This window comes from Gouania willdenowi, unplaced genomic scaffold (genome assembly GCF_900634775.1).
Source record: "Gouania willdenowi unplaced genomic scaffold, fGouWil2.1 scaffold_55_arrow_ctg1, whole genome shotgun sequence".
In the NCBI taxonomy this organism is placed as follows: domain Eukaryota; kingdom Metazoa; phylum Chordata; class Actinopteri; order Blenniiformes; family Gobiesocidae; genus Gouania; species Gouania willdenowi.
The window spans coordinates 1137347-1164104 of NW_021145219.1; the positions used below are offsets into that span (position 1 = coordinate 1137347).

Genomic DNA, 26758 nt, shown 5'->3' on the forward strand with positions numbered 1-26758 from the left:
TATTTTTTAATCATTCAAATATTTATTTTTTTGAATTGTGATAAAACTGCTTCCTTTTCTTTTTCAGGAAGTGAATTCCTCAGTTATTTGTTTGTTTTTTACAATCCTGGATAATCTGATGCCCTAGCTGCTGTGTTGTGAGGCTAACCGCGTGCTTTGATGTGTTGTTTGTCCGCAGTTGAAGTATGTGGCAGTGAAGCTTACAATGGGTGACTGGAACCTGCTGGGCAGCATCCTAGAAGAGGTCCACATTCATTCTACCATCGTTGGGAAGATTTGGCTGACCATTCTCTTCATCTTCCGTATGCTGATTCTGGGAGCGGCTGCTGAGGACGTTTGGGATGACGAGCAGACTGAGTTTGTCTGCAACACCGACCAGCCAGGCTGCAAGACAGTGTGCTACGACCGAGCGTTTCCCATCTCCCTAATCCGTTTCTGGGTGCTGCAGGTCATTTTTGTGTCGGCACCTTCCCTGGTCTACATGGGCCACGCCCTCTACTGCATCCGAACGTTAGAGAAAGAGCGTCACCGTCGTAGGGCTCAGTTAAAGGAGGAAATGGATGAGGCTGAGCTTGCATTGGATGAGCATAAACGGATGGAGAGGGAGCTGAGGAGGTTGGATGAGCAGAGGAAGGTGAAGAAGGCTCCTCTTAGAGGTTCACTGCTAAGAACTTACATCATTCATATCCTCACACGCTCCGTGGTGGAGGTGTGCTTCATCCTCGGCCAGTGTCTTCTCTATGGAGTGCAGCTGGAGCCTCTTTATAAGTGTGAGAGGCTGCCCTGCCCCAACAGTGTGGACTGTTACATCTCAAGGCCTACAGAAAAGACCATCTTCATGATCTTCATGATTGCCATTGCTGGCGTGTCCCTTTTCCTGAACATTCTGGAAATATCTCACCTCGGTATCAGAAAAATTAAACAGACATTGCACGGGGAACGGTACACTGAAGAAGACAGCCTGATCTATAGGTCAAAGAGGAGGACGTCCTCACCACACCTTTGTATAAAGAGTAATATATCACCTCATAATGGGCCTTTGACTCAAACCTTTAAAGTCATTCAAGAGGCTGAAAGCTCCAATTACCACAGTGTGCTTTCAGTAACACGACATAACAGCTTAGCTCACCTAGGACAATGTCCGTCCAACTATATCTATCCTCAGCCACGGATGAACCATTCAAGCCAATCCCTGCACCAACCCGAGGAGCATCAGACATGGACTCCTGCTAACCCCTGTGAGGACACGGACGAGGCCCAGCATCCAAACCTCAGCGGTTTGGAGGCCGTCTTGTCCACCGATGCACTCAGAGACCAAAGGGAGGACGAACGAAGGGAGTCCCTGGCTAATGAGCACCACTTCATTAACCCCAGGAGGACCAGCTTCATGATCCGACCACCGTCTGAGTGCCTGTCCTCCATCAGCTGCTCAACAAGTCAGTCCTTACATACCTCAGAGGAGTCCGATGAGCTGGGCTCCCTGCACGGGGATATGCCCATGATGCCGCCGGCAGGAGGCCGGAGAATGTCAATGGCAAGTACACAATAATGTCTATGGCTCGGTTATGTTGAGAAAAGATGGAACTGAAGCAAAAAAATTTTAAAGTACAGCCGTGCAAAGAGCAGAGAAGGACAATACACTTGATACAATATGATGCGATACATTACGATAGACGATACTGGCCTCACAATAACGGTGTGTTATTTTTGGGACCAAAAAAAGACCAAATTAATTACAGTTAAAAATAAGCAGGCTTTTTTTTTACTTTAAGGAGTAACTAAACCCCTGCTTTCTCCTGACCTGCCACTCGAAGGGAAATTTAAAAAATGCCTTGATTATGGGAGGGGTTCCTGGAGCAGTTAAGACACACCCAGTTTATACTATAAAATCTCCAATGAACAATCTATGCTATGCTAACTAGCCACTCATTACTCAATATACCTCTCTATTCATTCTACTCACCACAGATTGTAGAGCCCACAGGTGCTAGTTTTATAAAAGGGGCGGGGCTAACAGTACTTGTTTGTGATGCAAGATGATCCCAAAATATCACATGATCTTGTTTTCAGCCAATAGCAAAACTCTATTGTAATAGCCTGGTTTCAACCCATAGAAGGAAGTCACTGTGATATTTTACAACTAAATACGCCAAATTAAAATACTTTGACTAAAATGTTGAGAGTTGGACCAGGATCAATCAACAGCACTACTTCATACCCAAAAAAAGTGGTTTTGGTGTTCAGTTACTCTTTAACTTAGGTCGTACTTATCCTCGTCCCCGCCCCCGCCCCCATGATAGCTATCATAGCCTTTAAATTACACCGTTTTAATATCACAATATATCATCTACGCTAAACAATGCACATCATAGTCAGTCAGTTGTTCTGATATTTCTTTACACTGCACTCCATGTAGAGTTTACTTATGAGCTCATTATCCTCACATGGTAAAGAAAAAAAAAGAAAAAAAAAGAAAAAAATTCTGGGGAGAAATGTTGATCTTTAATATCGTCACACACAAAAAAATGGCAATATATTAGAAGTCGATATCTTTACCCTCTCTTATAATATATATAATAATATAATTCCAGCAAGTTCATTTGGTCTTCTTGTTGGAATTATTACATGGAAGTCAAGGAAACATCAAAGCGATCAGCAGATGCCTCTGATGAAGACTGGCAGTTGACAGTTGAAATATGTCAGGAGATCAAAGTAAATTTCTTGAAACAAGATGTTTGTCTGAATAAATGAAACCTTAACATATCATTTCAAAACTTGCAGGAATTATTAGCCTATAATCTAATAAAGCTAATCGAAGAGTGGCGTTGGGCTCTAATTGTCTTTTTGTCTGTAGATGTTGTTCAAAGTCAATTTAAATCTATGAGGTGCTTCCTTCTGATTCAGTCTATGCAACAAAAATGAATTGTCCAACAAAAGCAAAAAGTGGACAGACATGTTATTGGTCATGCTGTTAAAAATGTAAATCTGCTCATTATGGGACTTATGGGGGCCAGTGTTTGAGTGCGAGATGTTGCTTTGTCTTTTCAGAGCATGTTTCTGGATATCTCCTCTATCATGAAGAAGTGAAGAAGACTATCATCATGGCTGTGGGAGCTGTGGTCTGCCATCACAAACCAGGGAGAAACTATCAGCGATCCATGATCCAACATCATTGATCCTCTGCCCCAGTCACGTGGGGCTCTGCTGAGGCACGGCAGGAAGCTTGAAGCACCTTAAAATGTCCTCTAGGAACAAGAACACTAGTGCATGTGTTCAGTCCTGTGGATGATCTCTAAACACTTTAGTCCTTTTCTCAGAGGTGCCATTTTCTTCTTCCAAATGATACTGTTACTGTTTTGTTACTCCAAATACTTTTTTTTTTTTTGTAATTCAAAGACTTGATTAGAATCTGTCTGCTTGTGTTTGTTTGTGTCTTCTTTATATTCAGTCAGTTGATGAGAAACTAACGTACTTTGTATTACATTAAATAATTCTTAACAAAACATATGCAAATTGTCTAAGATTTGTAATGCATAAACTGACTGCAACACGACAAAGTCAAAATCTAAGCGACTCACTGTGCCAGCTGGAATTCTCAGTGGTCTCATGTCACTCTCAACTATGGTACTAATCAGGTCCCTTCTGAGATCTGATGAGATCAGACAATGACAGGCAGGTATGGACACATGTATACGATTTACCTTAGAAATGTGGGAATTTTTCACATTTTTGTTATTTTTCATGCTTTATTGGGTTTTCATCCCCTTGTATAAGTGTGCTCATCATATTTGCACTAGTTTTTAAGGTCTCAGAAAAATATATCTCCCAATTGTTCTATTTTTATGCCTTACTATACTTATCTCAGAAAAAAAAAAGTACCCTCGTTTTTATGTCCTACTATTGCCCGAACTCAGAAATTTGGGTGTTTTTCCACCTTTTTGTTATTTTTAATGCCTTACTGGATTTTCACCCCAGTATAAGTGTGCTCATTAAATTTGCACTAGTTTTTATGGTCTTTTGAAAGTTGTATCTCAGGAAAATTATGTCATTTTTCCCCCCATTTTTATGTTTTATGTTAGTTTTATCTAAGAAAAAAATGCCCTCTAGCCTTAGATCCAAAATGTGGGTGTTTTTTTTTCCATATTTTCCCCATTTTTATGCCTTACTGTATTTGAAGTAACCCAAAGCTGCACATTAGAGAAAGTGGGAAAACAGTTATGTGATGCAAGCTCAGGCTTGATCACCCCGTAGCTGGCCACCTTTAATGATGTCTACTATAGTGTGTTATAGGCCGAAACACCCCCTGATTCAAAGGAACACTACTGATGATGCTTCCTACAATTACATCCTTCCCATATCTGAGACACAGCTCCCACATCACTCTCAAGTGGTAAACCTCATGTGTGACTACCATCTTTTGGCATATTTGCACTAGTTTTTATAGTTTTATGATAGCCTTCTCTCAGAAAGAAAATTCCCAAATGTTTAAATTTCTGTGCCTTATCTCAGTCCCAAGTTTTTTCATGATAGCCTTATCTCAGAAAAAGGAAATATTTGAAATTGTATGCCTTACATTAATATCACTCAGCGGCACCTGGATCTCTCAGTAGTCTCCCATCCAGCTACTAACCAAGCCTGGCCTTGCTTAGCTGACAAGATCTGACAAAATCAGACAAAGACAGGCAAATATGAGCACACAAAAAAAGTCACATTTTTGTTATTTTTAATGCCTTACTGCATTTCCGCCCCAGTATAAGTGTGCTAATCATATTTCAACTAGTTTTTATGGTCTTATGATAGCCTAATCTCAGAAAAATAAAGTCCAATTTTTTTCAATTTTTATGCCTTAAAGTTTTACATCCAAAATGTGGGTGTTTTTACCACATTTTTCATGCCTCACTGCATGTCCCAGTTTAAATGTGCTCATCATATTTCAACTAGTTTTTGGGGTCTTGTGAAGCCTAATCTCAGAAAAATAACTTCCAAAATTTTCCCTTTTTATATACTTATCTATACTTATCTATTTAAATGTTTCCCCATTTTATGCCTTACTAGCCTTAACTCCATTGTGTGTGTTTTTCTACATTTTTGTTATTTTTAATGTCTTACTGCATTTTCCGCCCCAGTATAAGTGTGCTCATCATATTTCAGCTAGTTTTTAAGGTCTTATGACAGCCTTATTTCAGGAAAAGAAATTCCAAAATGTTTTCATTTTTATGTCTCATAGACTTACATCAGTTATTTAACGGTTCAATAGGGAACCTGTGTGTGCATTAAAATAATAACACATAGTTTTAACCAATTTATTATTAAAGTGTCAGATTCCTGTTTTATCGTGAGAGAAAAACATTGTCATGCTTTAGTTTAAACCCCTAGTTTCTTACTCATTTCATTTTTGACTTTTTAAGCTTATTTCATGTTTCAATGTCCTCAAATGTTGCTTTCTGAAACAACTCTATCTCTTTTTGAAACGGACTTCATGTTCATAGCAGCACAAAGGGAAACTTCAATATGGGTGTAATTAAAATGACTTCCCTCGTGCACAGATCATGGATCCCCGACCAATGCAGTGACACAGCAGCACTCACCCTGGCCACGTGCCTCACCATCGACCTGCACTGCATGAATCTGCTGATCACCTGATCAATACTGTGCCAGTCTGTTTGTTTAGTGTGTTGAACTCTATATCATCTACTACAGAGATGGGCTACTGTTCTCACAACATTCATGTTAGCATTAGAATAATGACCATTGTGAGCATTAACACAGGAAACAACAAAATAACTGAGTTTTTAGAGTTGTTTTGGACTAATTTTTTGTATTTTTTTCTCGGTTTGTCTGTTTTTGTGTGTGTCATGAGCATGTTTTTTTTTTGTTTTTTGTCTCTTTACTTTTGTAATTGACTGTGTTTGATTAATTGTGTGTCTTTTTGCGGTAATGTTGTGTTGTTTTTTTAAATTAGTTTTTGTCTATTTCTATTGATATGTTCGGCAGCATGGGCAACAGGCACGCCCACAAAACTTTGTAAACACATTTCTACAGATGGAAGAGCGTAGTTCTGTGGAGCCTTACATTCTCCACCCAGAGTCCATCAAAAAAGATGTTCTTCTTTTGTGTATTTTTATGGCGCGTGCCTTGATCCGAGAAAGTGGGCGTGTATGTTTACTGTGGAGGCGCGGCTTTGGCAGCAGGCACTTCCTGGAGGGGGCGGTTCAGACATTGTGATATCAGTTTGCAACAGACCGCTCGTTTTTCAGAAGAAGGCGGGGAAGCAGCTCAGAGAGGAGGATTATAGAGGGTTTTCAACCACGTCATCAACCTGGAAGTCCCCATATTGGAGATAAGCAGCTGGTTTACAAACAGCACACAAACGAGCAAATCCCGAATTTTGAGCAGATATGGTGAACTAATGCCGTGTTTTTGGCTGTACTAATCGGTCCGAATGTGAAAAACATGTGGAGTTTTATAGAAAAGTTCTAACAGATCAGTAGTTATAGTCATACCTCAAGTTTTGGATTTGAAAATAAGGGAAATTTTCTGGCGCCCACTACGAGCCGTCCCACCCGCCCAACCAAGCTCCTGTATCCCTTACATTTTAAGATAGGTGTATAAGAAATCTAAAATACCTACTTATCAACCACTTACTAAATACAATTATGTTATTAGAATTTGGTTGGCTGATCTTTATTAACATTGAAATGCTGTGGACATTCCTACTAGGGCTGGACGATATGGACCAAAACTCATATCTCAATATATTTTCTCAAAATGGTGATATACGATTTAAATCTAGATAATTTTATCAAATAAAGTCTGACCAGAAAGACAATTCTGGGTTAAATTTGCTGATGCAAAATGCCACACAGGGACATTTATTAACAAACAGCTGCACAATATGTGCACTCAGAAATCCGCTTTTCTGAGAAGTAAAAGCCACTGCTTTTACTTCTCAGAAAAGCGGATTTCTTTTAGGAGTCACAACTCCTAAAACTAGCATTTTGATACATAATGAGCTATATACATATATATATATATATATATATGAAATATTGTAGTTTTCTATATCACCAAAATAGAAAACTCGATACATCTTGAATCTTGATATATCGCCCAGCCCTAATTCCTTATAAAAAGCCTAAATAAGAACATAAATGTGTATATGAAGCACATGTGTTTATTTAATATACTTAGAGTTTATATACAGTACAAGTCAACACATTGCATATTTACTGTTAATTTCACATTGCTTGTCTTTAAGTTAGACATTAACATTTTATTTTCATTACATATTTTCTTGTAATTTTTCATGCTCACTCATGTGGTTCTCTGGTATTCACTAATGACTTATTATAAACATTTGTTGCAGAATTTACATCCTTTAACACTTTTTTAAAGCTTGTGATCGGCTGATTTTTCATGGTGACTTACAAGGTTCCTTCCCTCGTGAGATACGTTAAAATCTCCGTTACTAATCTTACAGAACATGTAACTGTGTCCCATCTTGCTGCTCTTTAGGAAGGTAAACTCTGTCACATTTTACAACGTATTTACACAATTTCAGAACTTCTTCATTCATCATCTCTTTTCTGAGTTGTTTCCGGGTTTGTTGCCACTAATCTCGCAAGAATTGCCACCCAGGCCATTTCAGGAGGCAGTTCTTGAGAGGCTAGTGACGGCGTTCAGTTTAGTAAGGCATCTTTTAATTATTACTACAGTAAAATACAGGATATTTACGGAAAAATACTAATAAGGGAAGATGGCGGGAGTTTCCCGGCCAAAACGGGATACTTGACAGGTATGATTATAGTCAGTAGTTGAACAACAGGAGAGCTAGCTCACTGTTGTTGCACCAGTTGTTATTGATGTATATGCAAACACAGCCGCACTCATCTCCCATCTTGCATTTAAATCCAGCTTCAGGTTGTCCAGTTTGTTCTCCAGGGAGCGGACATTAGAACACAGGATTGAAAGAAGCGGCTTTCTCTGAGGATTAACTTTTAGCTTGGTTGTTAGCCCCGCTCGGCATCCCTGCTTCTGATCACACTGTCTCCTCTGCTGGCAGACACCGCTGGTACCAGGCTCTGCTACTTCGTAGGCCGCTATAAAACTCCACGTTTTTCACAGTCTAACCGATTAGTACAGCCAAAAACACCATTTCCTCTCAAAATTTGAGATTTTTTCATTTGTGTGCTGTTTGTAAACTGGCTGCTTACCTCCAAAAAGGCGACTTCCGGGTTGATGACGCCCTGTGAAAACCCTCTATTGAGAAGCGTCTGACTGCAGCCTGCAGTTTGGGGCGGTGCTCAATATTCGATAAACCAATCGCATTCAGACTGACTCTAGCCCTAAACCTACCCCTAACCCATATCTATTTTGCGTGCCTATAGAATTATGTAACATACAATTATTTATATGGTACGATTTATTATTTTCAGGTTGATTATTTTTAACTATATAAGAATTACACAGCACAATAGCATGCCGCATTGAGCTCCGCCCTGAACTGCGGACTGAAAGCCAATAGCATGCCGACGTTGAGCAGCATTGAGATCTGACCCAAACTGCGGACTGCAGTCAGGGGTACTTCAGATTATTGAGGATTTCTCAGTGATGCAGGAAGGAAGCCCAATAATACTTTGGGGGTGTTTTTGATAAGGAATTAACATTGTAACAAGATTAAAAGCTCAAAAAAGTTGATTTGCACGATATACGACCTTTAAACTCCTGCTGTGTGTGTGTGTGTGTGTGTGTGTGTGTGTGTGTGTGTGTGTGTGTGTGTGTGTGTGTGTGTGTGTGTGTGTGTGTGTGTGTGTGTGTGTGTGTGTGTGTGTGTGTGTGAGAGAGAGAGAGATCAAGTTTTAGGAAAATAATTTTAATGCCACGTAGCTTGTTTAATGTATAATTTCATTTGTTGCTCTTTTGTGTACTGTATTTTGGGTTAACCTTTTTTTTTATTTTAAGGATTAGGGTCGTGGACCTATCCTTACCCCTTGTGGTGGCTTTCCTTCACATATTTTCAGTGATGTGCTGTGCCTCATGGGAAGTGACGTGCGGTGACCACTAGGGTTAGGTAGGCACGTTGCAAATCGAGACCACCAATGACAATTTCATATGTTTCTGCTGTCAAGTGTTCATTCAATTCAATTCAATTCAACTTTATTTGTCTAGTGCAATTTACAACAAAGTCATCTCAATGCGCTTATCAAAATATAAAATTCATAATAACAAAGAAAAAACCAAACGAGATCCACATGAACAAGCATTTAGCCATCTAACAAAATCAACATTGTAAAATAATAATAATAATGCATCAGTTTTATATAGCACTTTATCATAGACACTCAAAGTCGCTTTACAGAATTAAGGCATTATTCTTTCACTCCACACTTAGTGGTGTAAGCTACTGTAGCCACAGCTGCCCTGGGGCAGACTGACAGAGGGAAGGCTGCCATGGTGCGCCATCGGCCCCTCCGACCACCACCAACACACTACAATCATACTAGGCAATATGGGTGAAGTGCCTTGCCCAAGGACACAATGACAGATACCACTGGGATGACTGCCACCCCACTGTGGCACCTGGAATTCTCAGTCGTCTCCATCCAACTACTAACCAGGCCCAGACCTGCTTAGCTTCCGAGATCTAACGGGATCGGGCAATGACAGGCTGGTATGGCCATCATGGTAAAACACCATAAAAGAAACATAAACAATTATTTCAAATAGCCTCCATACTCTCCCAACAAGATATACAGTATCTCATGACACGGCTTGTTTGTGTTGGAAACACAGAAACATGGAGAAAATGACAACAAAAACTCAGAACAGCCTCAGTGAGGAGCATCCACAAAGTCAATCCTACCTTTCACCGTGGAAAATACAAACAATTTTCTGACCTTTCTTTTGCTGAAGGTCTGGTAACTCAGATGTTGGTCTCCCATCTTTTAAAAGCTGTCGTTTTTACTCAAAAGAAAGTTTCTCTATCCCGCCCACTTGCTAGAGCGAGAGAGAACGTAGCAGCAGCGGTCACGTGGGATCAATTCACTAATGCACTGTGAAACTTAAGTATAACATTTAGAATAGCGTGGTCATGTCTAAAGGCAGCATAGAGAGCTGCCTTTTTATTTAAATGGTTGTCATCTTGGGGAACTGACTGCGCATGTGCAAACACATAAAAACACGCTATAAGAACAGAGGCAGAGCAGCAACGCGCCTTTGGGAGGGGGCGTGGCCTCCTCCTGCCTTACAGCGGAGTGTGTGCAGCCGTACCAGGAAATAGCGCTGTTTAGTAATTTGGGCGATGAGACGCACAAAATGCGGATTCTTTCAAACTTATAGGTACTGTAGGCTATTGGAAATGGAAAAATAAATATATATAATTATATTATAAAATTAGAATAAATAATCAAAAAATCAATTCACCCTTGCGTAGGCACTGCCTACGCAGATGACACAACAATATCTATCACTGAACCCAGATGACCATGGTCCCATTGAGCTGTTGTGTGACTGTTTAGAAAAAATAAACTGCTGGATGAGTGAAAACTTCCTTCAACTAAACCATGACAAGATGGAGGTGATTGTCTTTGGTAACAAGGAAAAGAGGACTGCTATCAGCAATTATCTTGAGTCTCGTTCTTTAAAAGCTAAAGACCAAGTCAAAAACCTTGGTGTTCTGATTGACTCAGATCTTACATTCAGCAGTCAGATCAAATCTATCACAAAAACAGCCTTCTACCACCTAAAGAACATCTCCAGAGTGAAAGGTTTAATGACTCAGAAAGATCAGGAGAAACTGGTCCATGCTTTTATCTCCAGCAGACTGAACTATTGTAATGGTCTTCTGACAGGAATCCCCCAAAAGAGCATCAAACAGCTACAGCTGGTTCAGAACGCTGCAGCTCTGGTCTTAACCAGAACAAAGAGGTCAGAACACATTACTCCAGTTTTAAAGTCCTTACACTGGCTCCCAGTCAGCCTCAGAATAGACTTTAAAGTTCTGCTGCTGGTGTATAAATCTGTGAATGGGTTTGGTCCAGAATACATCAGTGAGATGTTAGTCAGGTATGAACCCAGCAGGTCTCTCAGATCTATGGACACAGGTCAGATAGTGGAGCCCAGAGCTCACAGTAAACATGGTGATGCTGCTTTTAGTTGTTATGCTGCAAAGAAGTGGAACAAACTGCCAGCAGAGCTGAAGTCAGCATCTAATGTGAACATTTTTAAATCAGTTAAAGGAACTTTTTTTCTCTACTGCATATGATTGAGAGAGAGATTTTTTGTCATGTTGTTGATGTCATGATGATTTTACTGATGATTTTAATTGATTTTACTGATGATTTTAAATGTTCTTATTGATTTTAAACAATTGAATGTTTTATCATGTAAAGCACATTGAGTTGCCTTGAGTATGAAATGCGCTATACAAATAAATTTGCCTTACCTTGCCTACCCTGACTGCACGTCACTGTTCACAGGTGGTCAGGTGTTGTGTGTTTTGTTTAAGTGTGACTTTGGGGTAAGTCCCGGCTTTGGGTAAGTCCCGGCTTTGGTCCTCATCAATTATTGATTTGATTAAGTTAGTTTGATATTGTTTTGTTAATTTACTTTTGTATAAACACTGTTTTAAAAAAATTATATTTTTTGTAATCAACCTATTTTTAACTGGAAACTCGTCTGAAGTTCTATTAATTAAAGGGACTGAGTGCCTTGCATGGTCCATTTATACTTTTGCAAATCAATATTTACTCCATTTTATTCTAAAATATTACTAATTTCCTTGGGTGAGACTCCCAAGGTGGCATTGTCAACATTAAGCAAATCATCATCTTGCCACAGGCAGCTCTTTTTCCAAGAGAACTGATTGGTCAGGAGGCGGGACATTTGTACTCTCTCAGATCTTATTATCTGGTCCCAACCAGGTTCGGTGTTCAGCCTAAGTTACCATTGTGATTTAACACAGTAAGAAGCTAGCCAGCTTTGTAGTACAGGGCCTTTGTGTATGCTTCTGTATGTGTTTTGGAGTCATTTGTTTAAATTCTGAACCTTTACTATGCATATGGTCCCTCCCCAGACCCCAAGAAGAAGATAAATCAGCATTTTTAAAAGAATGATGATATATATGATATACAGCCAAGCTTTATAGTCAACCACAGACAGATGTAATTATGTTTCCTGACTGCTTTTGAATATGCATTATTTGAGTTGTCATTGAAATGCTTGTAGTCAGAGAGATATCAGTGTCAGTAATTTAGGTCTCAATGTTAAACTTATTTTGTATAATATCATATTTTTGCATCAACCATCACATTATCACTGTTTATCATCTTTGTTAGAGAAAATGGTGATAATTCAACTTTATTTAGAATCGAATGATCAGACAGTATTTAATAATATGAATCTACCTTATCAGACATCAATACCCAGAACTTTGGTTTAATTCACTTTCTTTGATCGTGTGTTTTGTTTCAAACAATACAATTACAATCAATGAGGTGTGTATCAATAAGATTAAGCCTAAACCAAACAAACTGCAAATGATCAAGAAACAATCATAATATATTAATAATTTTTATTCATAGAGCACTCATCAAACAAAGTACAAAGTGCTGTACATTAAGAAAAAAAATAAATGATCGATAATAAAATTACATGATGAGAAAGATGCAAATTTTAAAATAAGACAATAAAATAAATTGCAATTAGAACACAAAGCCAATATAATTAACACCAATAAAATGATCATAGAATAAGATCTATATAAAATCAGAATATGCTTTCTGGTAGAAGTGCATATCTACATTTGTACGAACACGTCAATCTCAATCTGCAGCTTCAGTTTGTAACAGTCATGTGACAATGTCTCTTTGTCACATTGCCTGAGGTCATGAACTACGTCCAATATTCAGATTACATTACATTTTATGACCTTTTCATTGCATCAGTATAAAATCACAGCTTTTTAATGTATAACACACAGGTTGTCATGAGAAAAAAAATGATCAACTCGGTTCCACAGACATTCCTGTAGCATTCCAACATCACAGGCTGATGTAAGGCTTCCTCTCTTTACAAATTACCCCCCCCCACTCCATCCATATACTGTTTTCACGGCCACAGGAGTTATTGATTGATCACATGTTCAACATTCATGTCAGTATTTAGAACAATGACCAATCAGAGCGTTAACACAGGAAACAACAAAGAGTTTGAGTGTTTTTGTTGTCATTTTCTTGTTTTTTAGTGATTCTGAATATTATTTTCATAAAGGGTCAGAAAGTAGAAACCAGAGGTGTAAAGAGTACTGATATATGCTACTCAAGTACTGTAACTTTTTTTTAAACCATACTCAAGTGCAAGTAAGTCATGCATAAAATACTCAACTACAAGTAAAAAGTAGCTCAAATGATTAACACTCAAAGTAAAAGTTACTAATTACTTTCATCCCCCATGTTTATTTTTGATAATAAATCCTGTCATGATTCCCTTGCATACAGTAAACATCTCATGTCAAAACTTAAAAAGATAGAGACCAAATCTTGCACAATTGGAACTTAATTTATTTCCCATGAAGGCATCTGTATAAAATAAAAGGTTTGTCAAAATGTACAATTGTTTTTAAATAAAATAAAACCAATAACAGATGATTTGTCGTCATGGGTTACGAGTGCTTGTAGAATCTTCTGGCCTTGTTGATTGTTGTCTGGTCATTTATTTTTTGTCCGTTGATCATATTTAAACAAAAAATAATTAACTCAGTAACAGTTGGGTGTAAATGGTAAATGGTAAATGGACATGATTTATATAGCGCCTTATCCCCACACTGAGGCAGTCCCAAAGCGCTTTACATATCAGCTCATTCACCCATTCACTCTCACATTCACACACCAGTGGGACAGGAAAATGTAACTAATTATTTAACTTATTTTGAAACATACTTAAATACAAGTAAAATTATTGATTATAAACATACTCAAAAAAGTACAAGTACCCATAAAAGCAACTCAATTACAGTAACATGAGTACTTGTAATTTGTTACTTTCGCCTCTGGTAGAAACAAGGGGGCGTGGCCACAAATATGTGATTGCATCTGATCTGAGGGTCACATGATCAACATTCAGCATTAGAATAATGCCCAATCAGAGCATTATCAGGTAACAAAGGTTTTGTTTGTGTTTTATTGGAGTCTTTTTGTGTATTTCTGTTGTTGAAGTTGATTTTTGTGATCTTGTTATCCTTTGTGTTTTGTTTTGTGTGTTTTTATTATACTATTTTTGAAGTCATTATGTGTATTTTTGTTGTTACTTTGTGCGTTTTTGGTGTTAACTTTTGTGTTTAATTGGAGTGTTGCACAAAATTAGCTCAAGGGCAACTAAACAAACTAATGTCCCTACTATTGCAAACTAACACACTTAGGTTTGGTTAGTCATTGCTCCGGCATCAATAGATCCACAGTGATGAAAACCATTGTAAACAAGCCAACAGTGATCACAGACAGTCTTTACACAGGTTTGCTGTTACAAACCCTCCAACATCATAAAGAATCATAGAAGCCACTAAACAACCCTGGACACAGCAGCTCATCATAAACAATTAAAACTCATTTTAGTCGAGGGAACAAATACAGAGCAGTTGGATCTCAAGTGAGACAAAGATCATCCACTGTTTGTACAACTGTCTTTGATTACTCACTAACTTCAGCCACCAGAGCATCAGCCCCGGACTGTTAAAGGGAGAGAAAAGGCCCCTTAGGAGAGCTCTTCTTCTCTGCTTCATTGTCTACAAGCAAACCTCAGAGTTGGAACTGTCGCACCCTGCAGTCAAAGATTTTTTATTTTTTGGTCACAACTGTTTTTATCCTCTTTCTTTAAACAAAAGGTTTACATCGACATCTTTAAAGGTCCCATATCATGCTATTTTTCACCCATCTCTGTTTGTTCAAAGAACCCCAGTATTTGAGGTTTATTTTCCCAAACTCGCCTGTTTTCCAAAGTTTTAGCCACTGAAAAGTCACTTTCTGAGCAACTCTACACAAACAGGCTGATTTGCGGCTTACTTATGAATATTCACTTTGATGATGTTTAAAACACAGAAAAGTCAATTTAGCGAAACATGGGCCCTTTAACATTTCCTGATTATTTCAAGAAACCAAAAGCAGCATAAGTTGTCATTTTCAGAGAAAAACGCTCCTAAATGATCTAAAAATCAGGCCGAATGCTTCGATGGGATGTTTACAGGCAGTGAGGCCGTGTGACATCAATCACGTGATTTCAAGATGGTGGAACACAAGCTCCTAAACTGTAAAGTAAAAGGCAATTAAATGAATATGGTGCATAATAATGTGTTTGTTAAACATAGATCTTCTAATAAGTAGATTTCAAAGATTTAAAACCAAACTTGTAAAAACAATGGATGATCCCATTAATGTTCCCAAGTTTGTACTTCAACGTATCAATAATACGTAACATAAGTGAAACATCAACTATATCCAATCAATCAATAAGTGACAGATTTCAGTCCCTGCAGGATCCTCACTTTAAATTTCCTTCATTTTTTGACTAATTGTCGTGTAATTTTGTGAGATTGTTTATTTGAAGTTGTGAAATAATTTCCACAACTAGAAATTAAAAGATATTGTGGGTTTATATTTAGTATCTACTACTGAATTAGTGACACAATGACTCATGTTTTCTCTGTCATCTTTCTCCTGATAGACCCAATGGGTGCTGTAAAGAGCCAGATTTGGCACCCGGACCTTGAGTTTGACATATTAGATCTAAAGAGGCTGATGAGGAACTCTCTCTACTTCCCAAAGGAAACATTTTAGCTGCTTAAAAGTCTTTTTTCACCTGCCATTAGGAATCTATTACAGCTTCTTGTGGTTAGGATCATCATTAAAAACTCTGAAGGGAAACAACTTTTCTTTCAGTAGTTTGAGTAAATCCAGTGAGTAGAACGTTAAAAAATTGACCTCCTTTAGTCCCTATGTGTGTCCTCTGACAGTTTTCCTGCTGCTCTTTCCCTGCTGCTGTCATAAGGGCTGTGTGTTCGCTGCTTCCTGCGAGTCATTTTGGAAACGTCTTTGTCAAACACTTCTGCTGAGCGCAGAGCAGACACCAAGTCATCAAATTCACCGCCTTCCTCATCATTTGTTTTGGCTCGTCTCTGCTCCCTGTCTTTCTTTAGCTGCAGACGAAAACAAACGAAGTGAGGAGTTGTTTTAAAGCAGAACATGAGTATCTCCATGCCAACCTGTGCATCCAGGAGCGCTCTTCTCTCTTCCTCCTCCTTGCGTTTAGCCATGTTTAAGTTATCCTGTTTGGCTTCTGCGAAGGCTGTGAGGAATGAGTCAAAGATTCCAAAGAATTCGTCGGGTTGAAGGTTTGATGATGCTTCTCCAAAGTGTGTCAAGGCTTTTAAAAACTTCAAGACAAACAATTAACAGGGTTAGTTTCTCTGTGAGAAATCGTAAAACTAAAAAAATGATTCTAAAAATGAACACACGTGCCCCTCAGTCTAAAACGACTCCAAAAACACAGAAAATGACAACAAAAAATACACAAAATGACACCAGTGTAATATAATGTTTCACCTTCGTGGGGCTTAGAAGTGCGTGGAAAAGGTGGAAAAACACTTACTTTTAAAGCTGCAGTATGTACGTTTGTTTTGGCTTCATTTGATCTAAACTCCATCGTAACCTTTGATTATAATTTCATCCAAAGTGTTCAGAGAGGACTCTGGATCTCTGCTCCTTCTCTTGGCTCAGTGTTCAAGCTTTAAAAATCAAGGAGCGCAACACTTTTTTTCAGCCAATCAGAGGTCGTTTTACAAACAGAGCTGTTTTGGGCATAGCTATTCATATAGGGCTCTATTCTCCCATGCACGCAAGTCAAAAAAGCCGTGCAGCTGTGCTGCACTATTCTCCCCCTGTACTTAAGTCAGTCACTGCTCGCCTTCATTCCTGTTACGCACTGGAGCAGCCCTGAAATGTGTGCGTTCCCATTTAAATCATGCCTTACGTGTATTCTCCCGTCTGCTTAAGTCGTTTCCTCTTACATGCTTCTAACCCTGGAATAAATGCAGCACGCCGATAAGGTGAAACATTATATTGCACTAGAAATATGGACTTTGTTACATTTTACGCCACACAGACGTCATGGAGCTGTTTTGTGCGCACTCGAGTTGTGCGGCAGCTGCGGCTGCTCGATTAATTAAAACAGACTCAGACTTCTGTCCACTTTGCCACAGTGATGTCCAACTATTTTCATACTATGTCCAACGTAAAGCCACAGTTTGATCCTCTAAAGAATAAATGATAAGTGAAACAAGCTGTCATAAATGGAGGTTGGTGAAATGTGTGTGGATACCAGAAAAGGATGGATCAATACTGCTCACATCAGCTCCATAAGGCATTAAACAATTTATATTTAAAACTGCGTATTATGTAGGAAGCCAATAATTCTGTTTGACTGCAAACAGCTCTGTCTCCTCTTAAAGCAGAACGATCTGCGGGGATTATTTCCTCCCTGCAGCGCGTCACGCTTTTAGTGCAGGTACCGTATTGGTGACAGATGATGATGATGATGACAATAATGATGCGCGATGATCATTTCTGAATGCAGGAATATAAGGAGTTTATAAAATCAGGCTTTCTGCACTTACAAATCTAGCATCAATTATAAGGAGAAAAAGAGAGATTTTAACTGTGGCTCAGATAGAAATATGCGTCTGATGCGTCTTTCAAGTAACTACATCACCAAAACGTCATAATGTGTGAAAACAAAATCACATCCACTATATTGATTCCTCTCATACTGTAACTGCACTGTAAACTACAGCAACTTTGATTTACTTCATGTTGTACTGGTTTTATCTCTTCTCTTTTGGCTGTTGCTAAAAACTGTGTCTATGACAAATCCAGAGTCCAACCTTCTTGTTCTCCTTCGTTAGGAACATTGACCTGTTTATCTGTTTATTGTTGTGTTTATTACACATACTTTTAACTGCGTTCTCGCAAGATTGTATAAATATCGTGAGAACTCTGTCTTGTGACATCACGGTCGTCCAACCGGAGTGCACCGTGGCGTATTCAAAATGCAACCGGTGGGGATTACCAGACGGCGGACAGCGGGGCAAAACTGGATCGGTGCCGTGGCGCAGCGGAGACGTATCCAGTGGAAACTCCCAGTGAGTATTAAACACTGAGAGACGTTTGAGGGAACACTGCATGTTTCTCTTCTCTAACGAACTTTCTGTCGCTCCTCAGCAGAGATCTGCTGCTGCTGAAACTAACAGGGCTGTTTCCACACTCTTAAAGAGACAGTGTCCTGAATGTGATTTACTTTAAAAACGACATTCAGAAACTCAGAGCTGCCCTGAAAAAAGCAACACTACATAATTTATTCACATTTCGGCTTTAATGACGGAAAAAGTCAAAAGTGACACAAAATGTTGATATTGTGCTGCTAGTGATTAGTAAAAGGGTCTTTGTGGCATTTTTCTCCACTGACTTTGACCCATCATTGTTTTTCTTGTAAAACCAATAATAAAAAATAAATGGTTTATATCGCCTATTGCCATTTTGAGGAAAAATATAGAGATATGAATATTGGGTCATATCACCCAGCAACATTTTATTTTGTAAAGGATATGATTGTCTAAACTGTGTGAAATGAGGCGTTCAAACACTGCTTAAAGTAGGATTCTATTAATATAAGTGTGTTACCTCAAAAACAAATAGAAATCACTAGACTGATATGCTGAGTATATGCAGAGAGTAGTGAAGACTGCTACGAAGATCACCAGGACTCCGCTGCCCTCTCTGCAGAGCATCTACAAGCGCAGAGTCCACAGGAGAGCTGCCGCCATCATCAAGGACTCCACTCACCCCCAACACGGACTGTTCACACTTCTACCCTCAGGCCGGAGGTACAGAAGTGTGAAATGCAGGACCAGCAGACTCAAAAACTCCTTCTTCCCCTCGGCCATTAGACTCCTAAATAAGTGATCGGAGTCTAATGAACTATTCATTCCCCCCCCCCCCCCCTTCTCCACTGAACTTTGCACACCACCTGCATTCGCACTTTAGATGCGCCCATGCGCAGCTAACACCATGTCTTTCTATTATGAAACAGCTTTTTGCACATACCATTGTATATATCACCTCTCCTCTGTATAGTTAATATATTTGTGTTTTTTTTAATTGTACAGGTGTTTTGTATTTAATGTTCAGGTTTTGTTGAGTAACAGTGTTGCATGCCACTGTTAGTTATTATAGTTCTTTTATCTCGATTTATTCCTTTATTCATTCACTGGCGGCCGGCAAAGCAAGAATTTCATTGTACAGGGAAACGTGTTTCTAACTGTACAGATGACAATAAACACTTTGACTTGACTTGATTGCAAGTGTTGCTAATGCTAATCCACTTTAGTTAAACAAAGTAAAAAGACTGTGTGACTATAAGAACTTGTCAGCCTTTTTGTTTTATGTTAATTATACTTGGAACCAGTTTGATAAGTTGCTTACATACAATTTAAAAAAATATTTGACAATTACATTGTCTTTCATGATCTTTTATTTCTTTTTTCCATTTAGGGCGATGATTTTAAGTAAGTTAATTGGGTTGTTTTATTGGTAAACAACTTTAGAATAGTCTAAATGATTTGAATGAAAAAAAATCATATTGTGATTGTGATTTTACAAAGAAAAAATAGTGATGTGATTTTTTTTTCCCCATATCGCCCACTCCTACGTGTGTGTGTGTCTGTGCTAGACATTAACCTAGATTAATTCAAACTTAATTTAGTTTAAAAAGTACAGAGCAGGCACCGGTATATATATAAAATGCAACCAACACCCAACCCTAATCAGCACTGGTTCTTTTCTTCAATAATTAATGAATGTGTTTGACCTGTTCCAGGTGGTGTAACCTACCAGTTCCTGGGACTCACTGAAGGATTCTTCCACTTCAGAGAAACTGAAGGAGGCCACAGTGATGAACTGACTAACCACTGGTACAAACTTGTCAGCTGCACTGGGACTGGACTGAGTTTTCTGGTACTGCAGCTCCTGCAAACACACAGCAAACAAGGGATGGAAACACAGAATTATCAAACATCTGCTCTGATCTCTCCTCAGTGTTTTACTCACCGCCTCAATACCCTTGAGCCCAGATCTCAAGCTGCTGATGTCCTTCTCCAGCTCTATCATACTGTAAAGAAATACAGAATGTATGATTGTCTTTGTCTTTTTACCAGAACGCATCACTACTCTTATAACACTAATGATGGCAACACATGAAGATGAATAAGATACTGGCATCCCACTATCCTAATCTATCTCTAAAATAAAAAAAAAGTCTGTGTGCGTGTGTGGAGTGAATATCTCCCCAACGCGGTACGAGTTCAACCTGAAACTTAGTCAACAGGTTCCAGATACCCCAAGTGTGTGCACCTGTTATTTTGGAGTAATATGGTGTCGCAAAACGTTCAAAACATTAATTTTAAGATTACGGCCCTCTCAATAATGAGCGCGGTATTGAGCGCGCTACTTCCGGTTCCGGGTTCATGACGTCATGTTTGGGTTAAAAAAAAAAGTCAATATTAAAAACGTTTTTGTACTGATAAAAGTTTTTTAAGTTAATATTTCATGGTTATTTAAAATTATCCATGTGATCCCAAACTTCCTTTAAGTCGCGGGTCACAGAGTCCACTTCCTCTAAAAAAAAAAAAAGTACACTTCCTTTTCCGTCTCCATAACTGTGCCTGCCATGCTGTCATCGCTTCTCAAAAATGGGAGCTCTCTGAATAAGTCATTTGAAACCGTCAGCCACTGGTGAGTCTTTAAGCGACAAGTTTCCCATTGTTTAAACCATATAACTGTTCGTGTAATTGCTCACTAAATCGCTGTTTCACTAGAGTGGGTATTGAACTCAATTCGCTCAATACTGCATCTGGAAAACTGCAGATTCTCTGTGGTGCCGTGTGTGGCAACAAAAACAATAATTATACAAAAAAATAAACGAAAACACAACAGAAAGATAGAAAGATACAAAAATACCAAACTCCAAAAAACTAAAAAAAATAAAAAATGACAAAAAAACGCGCCTGATTACTGCAGCTTCACTCATGTCACACCTGCCACTACACCTAACTACTTAAAATAGATAAGTTTAGTGAAAGTTAGGCAGGCAGGTACACGTGGATGGACTGGTGCACATAAATTTAGAATGGATTCACCAGCCTTCCCCCAACACACACACACCAAACGACAACAAAAATATGAAAATGACTAAAAATACACAAAATTAAACATTTCTACAAATCATACACAAAAGACAACAGAAATACAAAAAACTACACTAACAAAAGATACAAAATGACTCTAGAATCACATTACTTAAGGCAACAAAAAACAATAATTATACAAAAAATGCACAAATGATGTAAAACAAAAAACTAAACAATATTTATACAGGAAGTACACAAAACAACAACAGAAATGCACAACAATATGCAAAAAGGCTCCAAAAATACACAAAATGACTCCAAAAAAAACATATATTACAGAAAAATACACCAAACAAAAAAAATATAAAAATGAGTAAAAAAAACAACACCATCATCATGCGCATGTTTCATAGAGTTAAACCAGGGAAATTGCACACGCTATTTTACTTTGCAGCTGCAAAAATACCCCTTTATAATGCTACAAAGTATGTTATTATTATGCCCATAATCCACTATATGAATACATACACAGGCACTGTACTAGTCTTACAAATAGAGACATTTGATTTTAATGATGAGGTGAAGAAGCAAATATTAATTCAGCTGTAAAATGATATTGTAAAAAGAAATTTTCCTTCACAGAGTCTAAGACAGACAGTAAGTGAACACACAACATGACTCCAAAAACAAACAAAGCAACAATAAAATTGAAACTACCTCAAAAACACAAATTAACAACATAAGCACACAAAATGACCACAATAATACATAAAATTACTCCAAAGCATCAACAAAAACACACGTGAGGAAGATTATACAAATATACTACAAAATTAGCAAAACAAGAACAAAAACAGACAAAATTATCCCCAAAACACAAAATTTCAACATGAACACACAGAATGTCCTTATAAACATACAAAAAGACACAAAAAATACAAAACAACATTAAAAATACAGAAATTACCCCCAAAACCCAAAATGAGAACACAATTGCACAAAAGGACCACAAAAATACACAAAATTACAAAAAATACACATGATGTGAGAAAAATTATCAAAACAACAACAAAGAGACACAAAATGACTCCAAAAACACAAAATGACAACATAAGTACACAAAATGATCACACTAATACATAAAATTACATATATACAATATACAAAAAGACTATAAAATTAACAAAACAAAAAAGAACAAACAGAATTACCTCAAAAAACAAACCAACAACAAAAACCAAAAATCAATACATAAATTCACAGAATGACCAAAACATAAAATTACTCCGAAACATACAAAACATCAATAAAAACACACAAAACATGATAATAAAAAAACATACAGACTCCAAAAATGTGCAAAACAACAACAAAAACACACAAAATTACCCCCAAAACACAGATGACAACATAAATATACAGAATGAATGCAAAAATAATTAAAATTTCTCCAAAAATGAGCAAAACAACAATAAAAACATCCCAAAATGAAAACAACAACAACACAAACGCACAAACTATTTGTTCTTTCCTGTATTAATTTAGTAAGTCCAGTTGTTTTCAAAGTAAGAGTAGTTTGTCTCCAACTTCGACATGAGAAAACATTTTCTTTCAAAAGTTCCTTGAAAGTTGATGTGTTTAATGAATGTATACCTTTATGTTGTGCTACTTACCTGACTTTTGCAGCTCCTGGCACATTGCATAATTCCTCACTGAACGCTGCCACCCTCGGGTATTTCTGTTCCAGCACAGTTATCATGTAGTGGAGCAGAGTAATGTTCCTACAAACACACAACCAGTGTCCAGTGAAGAAGTGTGCAGCTTTACAAAGTGCTTCAGTGGGCGCTACCTGTCTATGCTAGACTTGGTATCAGCAATCTTGTTGAGACTGGACAGTTTGAATCCATATGCGTTCCCTCTGTAACCTTTGTTCATGTAGTTCCCAAAAGCAAGAATCACCTCCAGCAGCTGTCGCAGCGTTCCACTCTGGAGAACCTCTCTGGATGCAAGGCTGATATCTGAAGGATGGACATCAGACATGTGTCTCATAAATATATACATCCATCCATACATCCATACCATACGCAGAGTTTGCCAGGGGCAGGAGGGGCATTGCTCCCCCTTGTAGTCAAAAGTTTTAATTACAGTTTTCCCAATTCTTAATATAATGTACATAATATGCAAATATTTTCAGTGCCAAAAAACACAGTGACTAGGAAATAAGAAAATGCGAAATAACATTTAAAGGTTCACAAAATAAAACCAAGTACAAAAGTTTTAAAGCACTACAGCAGGGTGATGACATTTGACCCTCCTGCTTGCCGTAGCAGCTCAGAGCTTTGTTTACAACATGGCGGACACCGCGGCTGATCCGTAGACATAAAAGTCTGTTGTTTCTAGTGATGCACTGAGAAAACAAGTGACTGGAACAAAGAATGAACAAACCCTGCGCTTAGTGCGCACTTGTTCCGATATAAAGCTGTGGATTGATCGGCGCTGTTCCGATCTACTCCCCCCTCCCCGACAAAATCGGCATCCACTGGCCGCCGGGAGTGTGCATGCATTCAGCGTTCAGCGAAGGCGGAGTAAGGTTTTTAGATACTTTTAATGCCATAACAATGTTGCTGGACTTTTAAAAGCTTTTATTCATTATATATCCTTTTTATACTATCCTTACCTGCATCTAACTTAGTGATTTACAACTGCCAGCAAGTCTATCCCTCCATGTTAAAGTGTTTTGTTCATAATAAAACACATGTATCCAGTGTTGTATGATATATCATGTAGAACATCATAAATAATAACACAGCAGTTCATGTATGGCACTGCAGTAAAAAATGAAGCAGAAAGCGGCCGCCGGCCTGATTTTCTCATGAATTTACAACATTAAACGATGCGTCGACGCAATAATTTGTAGTAAACATTATCAATTATGTTACAAATCATTTGAGCATTATTGTATATGTTTCACACATTGTGGTTGGCGGGAATTTCGAGACATTCTATATGTTTAATTATTTTTTTTCTGCCTATGAGCCACCCATTAATCCATCCATCCATCAACTCCTGTTGATGGCTTCATTCACAAGCTAACGCACACATGAAGAAAATCCAACACAGACATTCATTTAAAAACTTTTTTTTTTTTTTTCAAGTTTAAATGAAATTATGTAAAGAAACTGAATTGTACCTAATAAATACAGATGAACATTTCTGAGTAATCAGAATCAGAATGTGAAATATATATGAATATGAGTTTATTTTACCAAGTACAGTTTAAAAAAAAAAAAAAAATACAGCACAGGGAATTTGACTTGATAGTCGGTGCGTGGAACAAAAAAACTAAAACACAAGCCAGCAGCAATAATAATAATAGTGATAAGTATAAGGAAAACGGAAAAATAAGGGATAGAGGATAAATAAAGATAAAGATAAATATATATACATATATACAGTGTACAGTGCAGCAGGTAATATTGCACTGTATAATATATTAAACCCATTGCTCTGGAAGAACATGCAAACCCTCAAAGCATAGTGTCGTTACAATGATCTTTCCCACAGTGAGAGAGTGAACACCATCCTTCGCACACCATGTGGTCACTGAGTTGACATACCTTTGATTTTAGGTTTGACATCAGCGAGTCTTTCAGCAAACTTCTTTTTGAAGTAAAGAGTCCTGAGCCTCTGTTGATAATGACTGATTCTAGGTGGAAAGAGGAAAAAGAAATTATACACTGTGATTAAGCGTTGAACGAGTTCTGACCTGATGCTGGATCTCATTTGCTCCACTAAAGAGCTCGTATTTTACCAAAGATAGATCTTAAACCAGGAAAGATTTCATTCAATTTTGGAGGGGATCCAGATCAAGATACTGTATATGCTAGTGTGCGCACGTCTCAGCCCAGCTGGATGTTTTCAGCTGCTTTCTGATTGGCTGTCAGTTTGTTTAAAGGTGGAGCCGTCAATCAAAGTCCTGAGTGATGTGATTCTTGTTGTGGTTCTTGTTGCAGCACATATAAGTACTGCAGCGGGAAGAGCTTTAAAGTAATGAAACAAAATATTTACAGTCGGTGGCAATATGCACCTGTTCAAGTTGGTTGCAACACACCAATAACAAAGAAAGTAGAAGAAGAAAGTCCTGTTTGTCTTCTGTGTGTTTCCATTCCAAAATCTAAATAGTTCAATAAAAACTGGTAATGGAAACACCTACTTTTTGAAAAAACTTCATTGGGGGGTATCCCCAAGGGCTTCAGCAGACTTGTTGCTTATTAATAATAAAATATTTTGTCACGGAAGGGAAAGAAGTCAAGTCTTCTCGACTCAGTAGTCGTTTTCAAGATGAAAGTCGAGTTACAAGTTCTTCATGATGTTGTCAAGTCGAGTCTAAAGTCATCAAATGTGTGACCCAAGTCCACACCTTTGGTTATCAATGGGATATAAATGTGTTTCAAGCCTTTAAAATGTAAATGATCAAGGTGATCAGGACCATTGATCCAGATGACAATATCTGGAAAAGAGCAGATTTATAGTTTAGAGGAGATTTGACTCTGAGTGATCTTGCTGTTGTCAGCATATTCCAACTAGTTGTTCTGTTTTTTGCTACAGACTGTTAGAAGTCTTTTTCTAAATACTATGGGGCAGATCCACTAAGATCTGAAATAAAGGGCAGTAAACCAGATGCATCCCTAATCCTTTGGTGACGCTGTTTCCTCACATGCTGTGGGGAATTCACTAACATTGCTCCACAATAGGTGCACGTATAGACGTGGTTCAGACCACCCTATTTAAATGAACATTTTGCTCGTTCAACGTGGAGAGGTGAGTGCACAGAAACACAAGATGACAAATAAAAATGTTGATGATATTTTTCCCCCTAATTTAATGTGTCTGCTCCGTCAGTTCCTGTAACTTTGTCTCTGTCCATGGAAAACAGGCAGATTGGGACAGAAACTGTTCGATTGATCTGTTGATGCCATTGATCTGATTTAATACAGCCTCATGTTTCTCTCCCTCACACACACTTTACTCTGCATTTTCTTTTAGTGGCTGTTAATATTAACTATTGTTTTAATTTTTTTTTCTTATACTAGAAAGGTTAACTGGAGCCTTTTTTCCATCTCTGCTGTGTATTGTGTCAACATTCATTCAGCTGATCTCTGTGTGTGAGTTTGCACCTGAATGTGAGTCGTACTGCTTTCGGAGCAGAACACAGTCACCGCACACAGCTCCAGATTTGATGAATTGCATTTTGTCCACTGCATTAATTTATTTGCATTTCCCCCTCCCATTTTTTTGCTCCCCTTGTGAAATCCATCTACTTTACATATTCATTAGAGGGAAACGCTAAACCTTTAGCGAATCCGCCCCCCAGTGTTAAAACATGTGAGTGATTACCTGCTCATGTCGTACAGGAAGCGGTCGGCCTTGGCCATGCGATCCAACTCATGCTTATGTCCTTCTAATAATTCAATGTCACTCTTCTCAGGCACAAACTTCAAGAGCTTCACAAAAACAAAGACCGAACAT

At 38.1% G+C, this 26758-nt stretch overlaps 2 protein-coding genes and 1 pseudogene across 2 annotated transcripts in view; 1 reads left to right on the top strand and 2 right to left on the bottom strand.

Annotated features, from left to right (window-relative positions):
- Positions 1 to 205: 205 nt before the first annotated feature.
- On the top strand, positions 206 to 3087 carry gja10a (gap junction protein alpha 10 a). Its single transcript, XM_028442538.1, has 2 exons — positions 206 to 1534; positions 3049 to 3087. The coding sequence occupies exons 1-2, from the start codon at positions 206 to 208 to the stop codon at positions 3085 to 3087; spliced, it is 1368 nt and encodes a 455-aa protein (XP_028298339.1).
- A 6480-nt stretch (positions 3088 to 9567) lies between these two features.
- Positions 9568 to 9684, bottom strand: LOC114460668 (uncharacterized; annotated as a pseudogene).
- A 5611-nt stretch (positions 9685 to 15295) lies between these two features.
- Positions 15296 to 26758, bottom strand: part of LOC114460638 (disheveled-associated activator of morphogenesis 1-like) — a 52559-nt gene continuing 41096 nt past the window's right edge. The window contains exons 19-26 of the mRNA XM_028442542.1: positions 26627 to 26733; positions 24847 to 24935; positions 23079 to 23247; positions 22903 to 23010; positions 20151 to 20211; positions 19935 to 20069; positions 16253 to 16423; positions 15296 to 16186 (exon numbers count right to left, since the gene is read on the bottom strand). Of these exons, the coding sequence (XP_028298343.1) occupies positions 15977 to 16186; positions 16253 to 16423; positions 19935 to 20069; positions 20151 to 20211; positions 22903 to 23010; positions 23079 to 23247; positions 24847 to 24935; positions 26627 to 26733 (1050 nt within the window). The 3' untranslated portion in view covers positions 15296 to 15976. The remainder of the gene's footprint in view (positions 16187 to 16252; positions 16424 to 19934; positions 20070 to 20150; positions 20212 to 22902; positions 23011 to 23078; positions 23248 to 24846; positions 24936 to 26626; positions 26734 to 26758) is intronic.